General features: G+C 38.4%; 1 protein-coding gene across 1 annotated transcript in view; it reads left to right on the top strand.

The window, feature by feature from the left end:
• Ca1 (carbonic anhydrase 1) overlaps positions 1–7,503 on the top strand; it is a 33,898-nt gene extending 26,395 nt beyond the window's left edge. Inside the window, exons 4-8 of the mRNA XM_051196881.1 lie at positions 158–276; positions 2,862–2,957; positions 3,474–3,536; positions 6,125–6,280; positions 7,060–7,503. Of these exons, the coding sequence (XP_051052838.1) occupies positions 158–276; positions 2,862–2,957; positions 3,474–3,536; positions 6,125–6,280; positions 7,060–7,176 (551 nt within the window). The 3' untranslated portion in view covers positions 7,177–7,503. The remainder of the gene's footprint in view (positions 1–157; positions 277–2,861; positions 2,958–3,473; positions 3,537–6,124; positions 6,281–7,059) is intronic.
• Positions 7,504–17,548: the final 10,045 nt, after the last annotated feature.

Genomic DNA, 17,548 nt, shown 5'->3' with positions numbered 1-17,548 from the left:
TACCATCATCAGGAAGGCACCATATGTAAGAGTGCCATCATCAGGATCTGGAGTGGGGGAAACAATGTTTCTATTTCAAACAACACAATGTAGCGTTGATTTCCATCAAAGATGAACTAGAGATGATGTGGCTGACAGTACCTCCCCTCCCTTGCAGTTCTGAAAGGTGGGCCCCTCTCTGACAGCTATCGGCTGACCCAATTCCATTTTCACTGGGGCAACTCAAACGACCATGGATCCGAGCACACTGTGGATGGAGTCAAATATTCTGGAGAGGTAAGTGGATGTATTAATGAGAGACAGCTCATGAGCACACCCAAGAAACAGCTCTTGCACTAGAGAAGCTACTATTAGACTATCTCAAAGAGGAGAGTTTGCTGGTCTTTATGTGACAGATACATAGATCCATTAAAATCTCACACCTGCACACCATATGTGGCAGTAGAGGGATAATATTCTATGGAAAGTAACCCCTGAATTTGTAGGTGAGAGTTCTTGAGAAACTTTAAAAGCTTGCCAGTTCCAAGGATTGTTTTAGCATTCTTTAACTCTTTGACTGAGCTGGACATTTCACTCTGCTCCTTTTCCTTAACTCTCAAATTCGGACACACCAGTAGCATGCACATGTCCAGACAGGAACACTGAAGTAACACAGTACAAAGCACTAGATTTTAATCACAGAGCTGAGATTTAATGGTTGCAAAAAGGTTATAAGAATCTATAAGAATCCCTTGTTTCAGGCCACTTTCTGCCTCCTCTTGATCTTCCCTCCCATGGAAATTTGTGATCTCTTTCTAGATATTATATCTATATTTCCTTTGAAAAGCTGGACACACATGCATCAAACTCAACAATTTCACCTTTTGAGGAGATGAAAAATATAAAATTCTTCACTATCTGTGTGAATATATAGTGTGGGTACATAAGTATAATTCCATACAGATGAGATGGCATTTTTAGTTTTAAGTTTGGAAAATGAACTTTATAATGCATATGATTTTGAAACTTGCTTTTTAACACGTACCAATGTATTGTCGTCACTTTCCAAATCAGAAGCTTTAATTCTAACTCTTTTAAAAGTAACTGCTTGGCATTTCAATTGTATAAATATCAGAATTTATTTAACTAGCCTGTTTGATGAGTAGTTATACTAGCTGCTTATTATAATCCCACTGTGAGTTTTGTTGTTGCTTTGTTTGGTTTAGCGTTTTTTTTTTTTATAATTTTTTAATTTATATTTGGAACAAGCTTGTTTTACATATCAGTCCCAGTTTCTGCACCCTCCCCTCCTCCCCTGTTCCCCCCACCAACCCCCATCCCATCCCTTTCTGCTCCCAATGGAAGATGAGTCCTTCCATGGGGGGTCTTCAATGCGGCACCCTCCAGATGACAATACCGCTTAGTATAGCAGAAGTCTATAAAAACTCATTCCTAGTTTCCCCTCTGTAAAACTGAAGGTGGACTAAAGTGGAATGGAAGCCTAAAGTATTATGTTTTAGGAAGGATACTTGTAAATATTCATGGAATCTAAATCAAGGATTATATCCATTCAGCTAAACTGAGAAAAAATAATCCAAGCCAATGATAAGACACATTTAGTCAAGAAGTTTAATGTTTTATATAATATTCAACCCAAAAACTTGTATAGGGCACCCACCAGGTTCAAGAGGTAGTACAGGTAATATGTGGCAAGTGCAAGTTTCTCTCTTGACTTTCATGGAGTCAAAACTGAGCCTCTTATTGGCTGTGTGATTTTTCTGACCTATAGTTAGGCACTATAGCGTCAGTCTCCTCATATACTTAAGCCAGCTTCCACATTATAAGTGCTCAATAACTTTACCTGCACAGGAGATAACACGTGAATCAATGGTGGGATTAAGTAAATAGTACTAAATGGCAGTGTGAGAGCTTGCAAAGAATTGTCATTGAATGGGAAGAATAAATGAAAATGAGACAAGGTTTAAATTAGGCCTGGGGAGTGATCTGTCTCCAAATGAGTGTTTTAATTACTCTATTCATCAGTTATTTATTTGTCTTTGTAATACACTAGATTTTTGTTTTTAAAGTAACTGAGTCAGAATCTACATTTGGTTTGGAAATAAAAAGCTTTTTAACAGAAGTGAGGTAAAAGAAGAAGAAAAGAGAGGGGGTAGAGAGAAAGAAGAAATCAGATAAACACATGAAATGAATAGAGTTGAGTTATAATGATACCTTTACGTTGGGTAAGCAACTCATAGAGGTGTGCATTTGAGTTCAGTCCTAATTATAAAGACAAAGGAAGGAAATTTCAGGATGTCAGAAGCTAATACAAAAACTGCCAAGCTATGACCAAGTGAGGAGGAATACTTTGCTATGCATGAAGGCTGATAATTGTGTAAAATACGAGATTGTAATAACTGTGGAACTTCTTGATTGAGCAATTACCTGTTACATATTACGTTTCCTAAGAGAAGAAAATGACAGATGTGTTATAAGGAACTGAGCTTTCTACTAGCCATGTGCCTCCACAGATATGTTAGACATTCACATGGAGATATCAAAACAGTATCAGGAACACATCCAGGTATATGTGAATTTACAAGCCTAAAATTCCACCAAGAGTTTAGGCTGCAGAATTTGACTGAGGTGATGCCAATGTGCCCAAGCTTCCAAGCAATTCAGGGACTTCTTACAAAATTATCTCATGTGAGAGAAAATGACTTCATCTTTTATCCTAAAGTCAGTTGCCTGCAAGATGAGGGTTCACATGGATTTTATCCACCTGTACCATGACACATCTTAAATATGACAAATAATTCATCTTCTGTCTTCTCCTTTGCATCAGTATTAATAATGAATTACTTACATATCACCATGTCTAGCTCCACATAGTTCACTGGAATTCTGCCAAGTACTCGAGTGCTGCTGAAGCCATCTCAAAAGCTGACGGGATAGCAATCCTTGGCGTTTTCTTGAAGGTGAGTCATGGATAGTTACATAGCTGTCACTTGATTTTTAAAATGGTAGATGCTGTGAACTTCTTATCGTTTAAATTTATATTATCTTTGAAGAGAGATGCTCTAAAGGAAGCTGTCATTAAATTGGATAAGCTGGGATGACTAAGTAACTTTTGAGATTACAGTATTTGAAGGTGGCTTTTACCACTTATTCAAAATATGACAAAAATGAATCAAGTATAACTAAGATAACAGATAAAATGACTCTGCAATTTTTGTCATTGTTTTAATAAACATCTAGGGTCTGTCTTATATACCATTGGCCATCTTGGTCACATTTAAATTTAGGCCATATTTTCTGTCTACTACTTTGTCTAAGATTATACCTGATGAGAAACTGGCAGAGAGTAAGACTTCGTCTCTTGAAGCAGAAAGAAATCCCATCTTCAATTATTGATGGAGAAAAATTAAATTTTGACTAAAGAGTATTTTGATAATTACAATCAACTCCTATTTTCTTTCTTTTTAATTTGCTAGGTTGGTCCAGCCAACCCAAACGTGCAGAAAGTACTTGATGCCCTAAACTCAGTTAAAACTAAGGTAAATAATCTAAGTAAACAATTTAATTCTGAAAACAAGAACAAACAGAAGTACATAAATCATCCAGTTGCCTGTTTGAAATGGGAAACAGGAATACAGGTATAGAAGCCAACAAGCCACAAGGTGCCATAGAGACCTTACTTGCACTGATGCAAGAGTTGGTTTTGCTTTGCCTTCATGATGCTTATTCATTTAATTAAACACCTTATTCAGTCACTTTTAGATCTGTTTAAAACCAATCATACTCTAATGATGACTTTCTGTTTCATGAAAAGGAATATCTTATTTCTTTAGTAATGCAAAAATAAGGCCCTGTTTGAGAAATATGATTCTGAACTAAACACAAAGCCCTTAATGGATTCTCTGAAATGCCCATTTTTAGTGCCACTGTTTTAACATTAATTCCTTATTCTGGAGGTCAAAGTGGTTTGTCATTTTCTTTCACAGTGTAAACAACTATTGTGTTTTTATATAAAATATGTTTGTTTTATGCTGAGTTCAGAAAAGAACTTTGAGTAAGCATATTGTAAAGTGAGAGATGGAATTTTTTAAACTCTACTCAGGAGTGTCAAAATATATAAAAACAAAACAAGAAGGAAATAGAATAAAAGCAGAAAATAGTAAGATGACAGATAAATACAAAACATTATTCTATCAATAAATGAAATTTTATTCTATTGAATAAACAGCCGCACAAAAGAATGATTTGGGCAGCTTTGGTAAAGAAAAACTGGCACAAATACCAAATGCTATTCGAGGGACTGGCAAGATGGCTCAGCAGGTAAAGGTGATTGCTTGAGCCCCTAGAGCCCACACAGTGGAAGGAAAGAACTACCACTTGCAGGTTGTCCTCTGACCCCACTGTGCATTCACACGCATATACCTACAGACAGGTGCACAAGTTAATTCATTCGTAAGTGTAAGAAATTCTATTCAAAGCCGAGAAAATATTATATAAACGCAGAAGAAAAATTTTGAATCAGTGTAACAGTCTATCGATAAACTTGAAAAGTCAGATAAAAAATTAATAATATTCATGAAAACACAAAATTATAAGAAAGAAACAAAAGAAAAACCAAATAGACAAAACTCTAAGAATAATTGGAAAAGACACTGAAAATATATCTATTAAACAAAATCCCATGACCAGTCCAATTAATAAGAAAACTTACTCAGCCTTTAAGAAACAATCAAGTGGGGTAGACTGCTCAACAGATTTGCCATGCAAAAGAAAAAAGGAAAAGAAAAAAAAAAGCGTTTTTCCTACAAACATGAGGGTCAAAGTTTATATCCCCAGCACCTACTCACATGCCAGGTGTATATGGTGTCTCACCTGTAACTCCAAAGCTTGGAAGAGAGAGACAGAGTTACCAGTTGAGCCAGCTGACTAACTGTCTTAGCTGAGAGTTCTGGATTCAACTGAAAGACCCACATATAAAATAATGTAAAGAGCAATGAAAGAAGACTCCAGCCACCAACCTCGGGCTTTCACATACATACACACCTGCACACATGCCTGCATGTGAATGTAAATGAGCACACATACACATGTGCACAATACTACATCCACATAAACATGCAGAAAACTAATAAAGGACAAAAAAGAGAAATGGTCAGTCATGTAGAGCCAACTAAATATTTGCTCAGGTGAGGGGACAGAAGACTCTGATCAGTCTGATGAAGTCTAGTACCCAAGCTGGGTGAAGAAGATTAAAAAAGCAAAGTTGTAGCACAACTTTTCCTAGTAGCTGGCTAAAATAACCATAAAATTTTAGCAAATTGATTACAAGAGCATATTGATAAAATTATAGTAGAGTTCATTCTAGATGCCGATGGCTTAGTGTCAGAACATCTTTGAGTAGAAGCATTGCATTATCAGGTTAGATATGAAAATTCCTATCACCAGTTTCTCCAACTGAAGTTGTTCTATTGCAATCAAGTAACAGAACAGTACAGTGTCTACCACCATTACAATTAACATCTTAATTAAAAATTTAACCACTAATCAATTAAAGAACAAAATATAAAACTAAGTACTGGGAAAGCAAAGACAAAATTATCATCATCTGTTACTGACATGTATTCTTCTGGAACTGTATTCTTCTGGAAAATTTAAAACAATCAACTGAAAATGAAATTGATACAAAGGTCTGGTAAAACTTGTATAAAAATTAGCATACAAATATCAGTCCATTTTCTTTATGAAATAACAATTGATCCTAAAAAAAATCGTGGAAATAAAGAAGAATAAATGTAACTATGGTCTTGTGAATGCCTTTGCCCCTAGAATAGGATGGAGCACTATCCAAAGAAATTAAAATGTTTCCTAATGAATACTATGTGTCTTTTGATAAATAAATTACAGAAGTTTTAGGGATTTTCTGTTTATTCACCAAATGAAAGGAAAATTTAATGTTCAAAACTTCCATATAGTATATTTATGTCCTTTTTATTGTTCATATTCAAAAATATACCTGTCACAAACCAAGTATAGTAGAAATTTTCAATGCACCTAAAAATCTCTAGGTAACATATAAGAGGGAATATATTGATACAAATAGCATAATATATACTGCTTTTGTTCCCAGGGGAAACGAGCTCCATTCACAAATTTTGACCCATCATGTCTCCTTCCTTCCTCCCTGGATTACTGGACTTACTTCGGCTCTCTGACTCACCCTCCTCTTCATGAAAGTGTCACCTGGTTCATCTGCAAGGAAAGCATCAGTGTCAGCCCCGAGCAGGTAGTAACCGAAATGGGTTTGCTCCTAGTGAAGAGTCCCGAGTTTTCAAAACATAAAAATAAAAAAAAAAAATAAAAAGAAAGCCCATGCAGTAACTGTTTTTACTGTATGTAGAAATAAATGCATGAGGTTCTGAACGCCGGCCGTTCTTCGTAAAGAAAAGCCAACAATTGTTAGGTGGTTTCTTCCAATGTCAGGAACAGTGAACTTTCCTTGGAGCGTCCGCCATGCTCTCATTATGTCTAATTTAACAGTTGGTCAAATCGTTTCGGATTTTCTAGCTCAAGTTTTAAAATATCCCACAAAGTCCCTTATTGTTTCTAAAGATGCTGCTGGTGATTGATGGAACAGCTGCTTTCCCGAGCTGTCTTGTGTTTCTCACAGCATTGTGCACTGTTGGTAGTTGATGCTTGTTGAGAACAGCCTTCGTACACCAAGCCCTACTCTAGGCCCTTTGCATGGATTAACCCAGTTAATCTTAAAAGCAGTCTCCCAGAGGAGGTGCTACATGAAATTAAGGAGGGCTGAGGTGACAAATCACACGATCTCCCCAGCTAACAAAGAGAAAGCTGGTGTTCTGACGGAGCCAACTATGCCTCATTTAAGCGAAAAGCCTGTGCAGAGGCTGGGAATAGGTGCAGCCAGCCACTTCCTGCCCACTAAGAAAACGGCCACTGTCCTCAACTGCTTTCCAAGCGACAGAGCTCTAAGTTCTCTGGAAATGAAGTGCTTGCTGGGACTTTAACAGCTTTTTGTCCTTTAAATGTCTCGCCCCACAGCTGGCACAGCTCCGCAGTGTTCTGTCAAATGCAGAAGGAGAGGCGGCTGCTCCTATCCTGAGCAACCATCGTCCAACCCAGCCCCTGAAGGGCAGAACAGTGACAGCCTCATTTTGAGACCCAGCAAGGAGGAGTCCTCGATCAGGACCTGGCCCCCTCTGCAGACATCACCCAGTAACGTGATCACTTAAAAAGGAAAAAAATTATCTCAGTGCTAGCAAGACAGCATACCAACAAATTTAATCCACAGAACTAAAAATCATTCATTTTAATTCCTGATGCTTAACGCAAATAATCCATAAGCTTGCCCCTTGAAATCTTTAAACATGCACTTGTGCTTAAATCCACCTTCTTTTGTGTAATGTTTCTTAAGATAATTAATGGATTTGTTCTCTTTCTCCTCTCTCCACTTTAATTGAACCAATAAAAAGGCTTTATCTCTTCCTTTTTTCTATTGTGCATTTTATTTAAACCATTAGGTTTCTTCGCCATTCATAGTCATAAATCTTAAATGACTTACTTGAGCCTTTTGCCTCAAATGTAAGCTAAGAGCAGCCGGGGATGAAACCCTGACTCATCTATTTAACATAAGATGGCCTCCAGATTTAGGGCTGTTATGTTAGCACAACACTGACTTCATCTGTATGCTCTGTGAATAAAAAGAAGAAAAAGAAGAAGAGGAGGAGAAGAAAGAAGAAGAAGAAGAAGAAGAAGGAGAAGGAGAAGGAGAAGGAGAAGGAGAAGGAGAAGGAGAAGGAGAAGGAGAAGGAGAAGAAGAAGAAGAAGAAGAAGAAGAAGAAGAAGAAGAAGAAGAAGAAGAAGAAGAAGAAGAAGATGATGAAGTTCCCTCTATAGAGGAAGATAGTGCTTCTGGCATCCCCATTACCAAGGCCAGTGCTTTCCTGACATTATAACTGATGAATCTGTATGATTATTCTGTGTTTTAAAACTTAAAGGGGCTGGGAAGATAGGTCAGTCAGTAAAGTTCTTGCCACTCAAGCACCTGAGTTCAATCTGAAGAACCCACATGGAAACTGTAGCCATTGTTATAACTTAAGAAAAGCAGTGTGAGAGAAAGACACCATATGACAGGGTTTAAGCAGAGGGTTTTTGTTTTGTTTTTAATTAGGGAAAGGGATCATAAAAAGGGGAAAGAGGGGGAAGGGGGAGACTGGCCTCTGGGAACAGGAGCAGCAGGAGAGAGGAAAGAGGGGCAGAGAGAGAGACAGAGACAGAAAGAAGGAGAGAGAGAGAGGAGGAGGAGGATGGGAGGTGGGCAGGGCCCTTTAAAGGGAACATAGTGAATTGCACAGGTGATGCTCTTAGTGGCAGCAGCTGAGGGTCTATCCTGTCAGGACCCCACAGGCAGGCCAGCACAGATGCCTGGATATTATCAGTCATGGTGTCACAATTGCAATCCCAGTGCTGAGGAGGTGGAGGCAGGCATTACCTCAGGGAGTTTTCTAGCCAGCTGTAGACAGTGACTCAGATTGATTATTTGAATGTGTATGTTGTGTGTGTGTGTGTGTGTGTGTGTGTGTGTGTGTGTAGGTCAGATGCCAATATCAGATGTGTTCCTCCTTTTTTTTGAGGCAAGGTCTTTTCCTGAACATGCAGTGGGTTCAATGATTTGGCTAGATTGGCTGACCAGCAAGCTTCAGGGTCCTCCTGCCTCTGTTGCTCCAGTGCTGATGTTACAGACAAAAGCTGCCATATCTGGTTCTTACCTAAATTACAGGGATTTGAACTCAAATCTTCATCTCATCTCATGTAGCATGCATTTCACAAGCAGCCATTTCTCCAACCCCAATAATTGCACTCTGCTTCTAAAGCCGTCCCAAGGGCCAAAGAGAAAGGAGTGTTAAATTAATCGGAGAAATTCATGTTGAAAGGATGCTCAGGATCTATATTTTAAGATTTTTCTGGAAAATGAACAATTTCAAAATAAATCTCTTGAGAACCACCTAGAAATTGATGTAATGACCTGTGTGTTGTTTGCTTAAGATTAAAAAGGATTCCAGAATTTATCTGTGTGTGTGTGTGTGTCATAATGGGAAAGATTAAAAATGTGATGGGAGACACATCTGCTCCCCCTAAGATGAATACTCTCAGGAAGTTGTCTTCCTTCATGGGGCTTCCGCGCTTCTTTAAAGTGACTGATAAAGCAGTCCTCATCGGAGGACGTCACTCACTCCCATTCTATTCTATGCCCTCTCTGCTTGCTGACTTCCGGTGGAACATTGAACATCCTGAAAGGATTCTGTTATTTTGGCAGTTGATCTTTGTTGCAAATTCGCTGGGACTCTTTGAAAGGCCTAGAAGAATAGTTTTATTTCAACTTCAGTTCCCTCTGCTGTGTATCCAACCTCATTCTTCCATCGGGATGTGAGCTGCAGACCATCAGGCCTTTCAGGAGAAAGCCTGACAAGTATGACTTCACCTCAACGGAAGGATCTGGATCAACGGTCCTCAACCTCCCTAATATTTCAACACTTTAATACAGTTCCTCATGTAGTGATCACACCCAACCATAAACTTATTTCTGTTGCTAATTCATGATTGCAATTTTGCTACTGTTATGAATTGTAATATAAATGCCTATGTTTTGAAATGCTCTTAGGTGAAAGAGTGGTTCGATCCCCAAAAGGGTTGTGACCCACAGGTTGAGAACTGCTAATCTAGGTGATCTACTGATGTCTCTTTTCCTGAGACGAGCAATGTAATGGGAGACTAGATCTAATAGAGTTAAGTGAGGAAAATACATCTTTCTATATAGAATAAAATATTTCCAGGGCTGAGCGGATGGCTCGGTGCATAGAGCACTTGCTGTGTAAGTGTGAGGACCAGAGTCTGGATCCCCAGAAGCCCCATAAAAGCAGTAGCAGGTGTGGTGATCATCAATTATTCCTTGGGCAAAATAGCTGGCTAGCAGGCTCTTGGTCAAATGAGACACCCTGCCTCAATAAATATAGTGGAGAACTACTAACATGAGCTTCCAGCTTCCACATGTACATGTGCATATACACTTACACCCTCCTACACGTCCAAACACTCATATACACATGCATGAATGCACACACATACTACACACAAACACAGGCAAATGGAAAGTAAATCCACATATCTACAGAAGTAGACACTGGGAGCCAGAATGAAAGCACTGGCTGGGTTGACCAGATGTGGAGTAACAGTGTGTTTTCTCATACCCTTCATTTAAGGCACCATTTTTAGAAACCATCATAATTGAATTTTCATTATGCAGTGCATTTGGCCCAGCTGTGAAGAGAACACAGATATAATAAGCATGAACAAGAAGGGCTTTCAAAGAGACAAGAAAACATGATCCCCTGCAAAATTCCTAAGTCAAGTTCAAGCTGTTTTCTGTAAATCTGTTCCTAGTCAGTTTTTAAAGGGTACTTGAGGTCAAATGAAGCAAAGAAAAACATCACAGTAGTTATTTTAAGTTAAATCAGATTCAGCACTCTGTAGGACAAAGGCATCATTCTGTAATATCACAATCCATTTAAAGCATTTGAAAAAATTCCAGTGTTCCCCTTGGGCAACATAGACAAGAATCTTACAAAAAGGTAACTGAAGGTCAATGTCTGATTTGTACACAAAAAGCCAATGGGTAGTATGTATCATAATCCAGGTGCTTATGAACTAACACATATGAGATGAACTTGAACTCAAGGAGATAGCAGCCAGGGAGCAGCTCACACTGTAAAGAAGACCACCAGACCAGTATCTCTGAGAACTCCAGTGTTCGGGTACTCTGAGGGGATCAGTCTTTCCATTGTAAGAATGTATCTATTCTGTAACTCAAAGTTTTAAAAACACTATATACAAATGAACTCGATCAAACAAAGGTAGTTATGGTGAGATTAAAATGCTATAGACATCAAACAAACAACAACAAAAGAAAAACAAAAACAGACATACATTTCACTATACCACACATTTAAACAAATACAATACCCCTGCTCACCTATGCATCCAAACTTCTCCATTATCCCATACATAGCTCAACATCTTTAGGCATCTAAATCATCACTGGAAAAAGAAGTCACTGCTTCCCACAAGTCCATTATCCACACCAACTCATGCATCTGCTTCTAATGTTACCAGCAGGCTCTTAATTATGCCTACCACCAAAGTCCATTTTAAATACCCACTCTGTATAAAACCTTATATTTCCTTCTTTCAGAGAAGCAAATTCAAAGTTCCTTAAAATTTGCCCTTCAGACCTGTTATGTGTTCCAACCTAACACTTCAACTAAGAATAGCCATTATTCCTGCAGGTAGTAGCCACATAGACCCTCACACCTAAGCAGTGAGAGCTTCAGGCTATATCCTACATTTTAAATCCTTAAAACAGCATAATAATAATAATAATAATAATAATAATAATAATAATAATAATAATTAATAATAATACAGCACAACAGACCTGAATATTGGCTGTGGTGACTAATAAGATTAGTTCCTAATAAAATGCCTCTCCACCTCTCTAGACCTGTGTTCTAGGACCAAAGGGCAACTGTGATGCTGTAGAATATTATTTTAAGGTGTGCTGCATTTATTTATGCTATAGAGCTTTTACTTAATGATATAAAGATGTGTTGCTTTTGCTTATGCTGCATTTGTTTAACTCTGTGAAGCTGTGATTCTTTGCCTTTCTAGAACACCTGGTGGTCTAATAAAGAGTTAAACAGCCAATAGCAAAACAGGGGAAAGATAGATGGGGCTGGCAGACAGAAAGAATACATAGGAGGGCATATATGTCTGAGAGAAGGAGCAAGGAGGCCAGCCACACAGCCACAGAGCCACAGAGCCACAGAGCCACAGAGCCACACAGCCACACAGCCACATACCACACAGCCACACAGCCACACAGCCACACAGCCACACAGCCAGCCACAGAGAGAGAGGGAAAGTAAGATATGCATAAATCAGAGAAAGGTAAAAGCTCAGAGGCAAAAGATAGATGGGATAATTTAAGAAAATCTGGCTAGAAGTAAGCCAAGCTAAGGCCAGGCATTTATAAATAATAAGTTTCCATGTATATTTATTGGGTGTTGGGTGTCAGGGTCCCTGAAAGGGCCAAAAGAGTAAAGAGTCCTTAGAGGAAAAAGACAGAAAAACAAACAAACAACCCTGTGACTAAGTGACACAAAGGCTACTGGGTTACACCAACATGGATGCTGAAGACTAACTAGGCTGGGGGGGGGAGGGTTTGTAGTAAGAGTGTTTGAGCAAGAGCAAGCCCACAGTCATCACTCTTACTTGCTGGCATCCATGCAAGCCAAACTTTGCAAACAGATTCTTACAAAACAGTTATTCCCAGTAGAGAGCCAAATGTTCACTTCCTTATTTGCTTATGTGCTCAAATTTATGGTTCCATGGCTTCTCACAAATCATTGAATATCCACAGCAACTGCACGTGGCATCAGAGGAATATTGTGCAATTTTAAAACAACTCACCCTAACCCTTACACTTGAAAATTAGGTTGATGAGAAGCAACATGGCTACCGAACATGGCTTGCTAAAGTTGGGAATAGTTTTCTTCTGGAAAAAAAAAAATGTGTGGTTTAATTAAAAATTTGTTTTACATAATGTTTTTACGTTTTTAGTGTTCATCTTATATTGTATCTTTTAAAATACACTAGTGTATATGAAAAGTAAATTTGAGTGCCGAAGAGTAGCTCTATGGGAGGATTGCTTGTCTAGCATGCACAAAGCCCAGGGTTTAATCTCCAGCACCAAGTACACCAAAGCACTAGGAAGGTAGGAGCAAGAGTATCAGCAGTTCAAGGTTATCCTTGGCTACACAAAGTTCAAAGGCAATCTGGGATACATGATAACTTGCTATGAATTATCCATAATTATTATCTTCATTTCATCATGAGAAAATTGGGCATCTAGAAAGTTCTTGAATTTGTTTTGGGACAGATGGACAGACACTAAAACAAGATGAGAATTCCAGTTTCAAAAAGCTAAATCTGACCCCTTACTTCCAACTTTTTTTGAGATGTAGTCATTTTTTTCAATACATACATAATGAAAATATAGTTTCACTTCTTTATTATAATTTATTCAATTTGTCTTAAATTAACACATTGCTCTAAAAAACTTTGAGGAAAAAAATTTGTTTGAAAGCTAAATGGCAAATCAGTAGACATTTAGAACATAGTATGTCCAAAAATGTAATATTTATTGCTTAATGCAAATAAAAGTGGTGAGCATGGCCATGGATACGAAAGTATTTTATAAAGACTATTGTGTCTACTCTGTGGCAAAAATAAGTACATGAGAATTACAGACACTGGGGTAAAGGAAAATGAATTACTTTTCTGAGACATTTTTAAAACAACAACAAAAAAATCAACTTAATGTTCCTTTGTTCTAAGAACAAATTAAAAATATCCTAACCCCCCCCCAGAGTAAAATATTATTAAATAACCTTTATGGGCCATGAGGATGTTGACATTGTGCTTTTATGTTGTCAAATTTGTAAACTTCTCCTGAAATATTTTTTACACCATGGGCTTTATACTCAAATAGGAAATGAAACTGGTCAATATGTGTGCCCACTTACATTGAGATATGAGGGTCCTAAGCTTTAAGCCATGAGGTCTTGAATGTTCTACTCAACACACGAGGAAACAAATATGTGAACAGACAGGCCAATTAGATCTTCCCATGGAAGCAAGAACATTTATGTATGTTTATTTGGCTAGGATGGCAATGTCACATTAGGAATGTGACAGAGCTGTACCACATCTGTGGAAAGTTGAGATGGGCTCCTAGGATTGAAAGAAAGATGAAAGAGAAGCGAAGAGCACAGTTCCGAAACCCAAAGTACAATGCATGCTTCCTGCACTAAGTTGCTGGCTGTGTGCTCCATTCACATTTATCCTCTCCTTATAGAATCACCGTACATGCTATAAGAATACATTTACTGCAGACAACAGTCATGAACCCCAAATCACACAGGTTCAGGCTTAATCTTCAGCTTTTAGCTTTCTCAGGAAGCTTCAGCTTTCTCAGGAAGAGAAAGAAAACAGCCAATACCCCACTCCTTGGCACTCACCCAGCTCCTGTGTTTGAGATCCTCATGAAACCAAGGACCTGTTTTTCATGTCATTACTATGTTTTTGCTGCTTTATACATGGTAGGTTGTCGACAAATATTTGTTGAGTGGTGCAGACAGTACATTTGTCAATAAGAAAATTTGTCTCCGTTTTCATTGTTGGCTATTTTATTGTTCTTGGGGAAGGAAAAGATGTGATTCGTAGAAATGTGCACAGAATGCAGCAGAGTTACAGAGTTACGGACTGAGCACCGCTGTTCCTAATTATTTTTCATTTTCTGAACTTTATGTATGGAATGAGTCCCACTAAAGTAATACAACCAGGAAAGAAGACATCAGATTACACTTGAAAATGAAAGGAGATAAAAAACAGCTTTCAGAGTAGTGTATTTTTGATTTTTAATATTTTTTAGATAATATTTTTTTTAAAAAAATATTGGTTAGGTATGGTGGGACACTTGTTCTCACAGCACTCAAGATGCTGAGGCAGGAGGATCATGAGTTCAGAGTTAACACACACTACATAGCAGGACCAGGAGGATATGCTGAGGTGACAAGAACCATATTTAGGTTCCTGGTCCAGGATTGTTTTGTCAGTCTATTAACTGTAGATTCAGTCTAGAAGAAAACTTGTTTTTAGTTCATATGAGAATTAGGATGTGAGACAGACGCTTCAACAAACCCCTCAGAACAGTTTGCTAAGCCTTTACCTAACCATAAAACTTCTGGGAAACTTTTTTTAAAAAACATTCATCTCTTACACTCTCCTAATCTGATGTGGTAAAGGGCCAAACGCATCTGCATGTACTTCCAACTTCCAGCACCTTTTTTCCTCCACAGCCTGGAATCAGATCTGTGTTGGTTATTTTTTAACCCTTTCAGTAGAAGCATCAAAAAATAAAAATAAATAAATAAATAAATAAAACAGAGACAGAATACTCGCTCCACTCATCCTCTTTGGAGGATGTTTCAAAACTAACTTCAAAATTTACTTTTAAAACTAGGAGTGTTGACAATCACCTGTAATCCTACCACTCAGGAGGATCGTGAGTGTGAAGTCCACGTGGACAGCACAGCTAGACCCTGAGTCAAACATAACATTAACTCTGTGCCATAGCATTGTAAAAATGCGGTCTCTGGGTTTCTATTTAGATGTTTAAAATGAGTGCACATGTGAACTTAGAAATGGTAATCTTTTTTTTTTAAATAATAAAATTTTTATTTAAATGAAAAACAAACTTATTTTACATACCAATCCCAGTTCTCTCTCCCTCCAGCCCTCGAATTCCTCCCACCACCCCCCATTGCACCCCCCCATCCACTCCCCAGGGAGGGTGAGGCCTCCCATGGGGGATCACCAAAGTCTGTCACATCATTTGAGGCAGGGCCTAGGCCCTCCCCCGTGTATCTAGGCTGAGAAAGTAACCCTCTATTTGAGCTCCCAAATTCCATTCATGCACTAGGGATAATTAATGGTTCCACTGCCAGAGGCCCCATAGACTGCCCAGGCCTCCTAACTGGCGGCCACGTTCTGTCCCCCTGAAGGAGGAATGGTGATCTTAACCCACACCACTGTTCATGAGCTGGGGCATAACAGCACTCACTAAATCATGTCATCTGTGAGCACCATGATGTTATGGCATAGACCATCACCCAGGATGTAAATTGCCAATGTAGGGAAGGCAACACAAATAAAAGACTAGATGCTTCAGGAAATGCCTCTGAGCTAATGCTTCAGCTCACGAAGGTCACAAGCCATAGCTTTCCTGAGTGCTCTCTAAGTGACTGACATCTGTAAGAACAAATTCTGTTTGGCAAGAGCTGTGCTCTTAGCAATGTTTTTAAAAGCTGATGGTCATTGCTCCAGTCTCTGAATGTGGATGGTGATACCTCTCTGAACACTGCAACATGGAACCCTAACCTCTGGGCTAAAAAGGTGGGGGGAGCGGGCAGCATCCTGTGTGGGAATCAGCAACACTCCATGTGTATGGCCTAACTAGTAAGATTTGCCATTGCTGAACCACTGCAGAGCTATACATTTCTGGTCTCAAAAAGTTTAGAATAGATTTTCCAGATACTATTCTGAATATGTAACCATGTGGGTATGATGAGACATAGGTGCAAGAAATATACTCCTCTTTGAGACTGAACTTGTGAAGTTGATGCCGGTGGGGAGCTCCTAGAACGTGTGGTGAAGAATGACTTGTAGCACAGGTTCGCTACAAAAAATTATAAAACGCAAATAGGCCTAAAGGTGATTTAAAAAAAAAATAACTAAATCCTATCTAACAACGCATGAGTAGATCAAACAGCTCATTGCATCCTATAAATACAAAAAATGTTTAAAAATGTGCATATTTTAACTTAAAAACATAACAGTATCATAAAAATTACCCAAATAATACTGAACAAAAATCAGCATTAAGGTTTTTTTATGGTATTGCAAAAGAATACACATGCACGTATAGGGAGTTTAAAAATACAGACAGTGGCTCAGAGGTGCTGAAATAACACCGACTACTCTTCAAAAGGACTCAGGTTTTATTCCCAGAACCCACATGGTATCTCACACCATTTCCCGTTCCATGGGATCCAACACTCTTCTCTGAGTACTGCATGTTTGTGGTACACAGGCATACATGTAGGTATTCACACATGTGCATGAAATAAAACAACAACATCAAAATCCTACAACAAAAAAAAAAAGGTATAAGAAACAAATATATCAAATAGATGAGTGGAGAGAGGTACAGAGAGCTAAATGTGCAGCTGTATCATATAAACTGAAAAGACTATATAGATAAATGTTACATATTGATACCTTATTCTTCTGTAATTTTCTTGTTTTGTCAGTAATTTAGAAATAATCTCCCATATCAATTAATAGAGTTCTACTCTGTTTTTTAATGCCCAAACTGTTTTTAATGCTAAAACTGTTTTCTGGGGGCTGGGGCGATGGTTCAGTAGGTTAAGTGTTTCCATTGCAACCATGAGGACCTGAAATAAGATACCCAGTTCCTACGTTTAACATGTATCTGTAACTAAAGTTCTGCTGAAGCAGATACCCTGGAGCCCCCTGGCCAGCCAGCTTGGTCCAATTAGTGATCTCTGGGTTCAGTAAGAAACCCTGTCTCAAAGACCAAGATAGAGAATGATTGAGGAAGACACTCAGCATGGGCCTTTGGTACACACACACACACACACACACACACACACACACACACACACAGAGAGAGAGAGAGAGAGAGAGAGAGAGAGAGAGAGAGACAGAGAGAGATACAGAAACAAATATTCTATCATATTCTATCAGTAGATGAGCTGTGATTTATTCAACAAGTCCCCTTAGGACATTTAGACACTCTGATAATTACCAATATTTTACTTTAGGATAGACA

This window comes from Phodopus roborovskii, unplaced genomic scaffold, assembly GCF_943737965.1.
Source record: "Phodopus roborovskii unplaced genomic scaffold, PHOROB, whole genome shotgun sequence".
NCBI classification, from domain to species: domain Eukaryota; kingdom Metazoa; phylum Chordata; class Mammalia; order Rodentia; family Cricetidae; genus Phodopus; species Phodopus roborovskii.
Note: the sequence above shows the minus strand (reverse complement) of the source record. Positions and strands in the feature narration are given on the sequence as shown.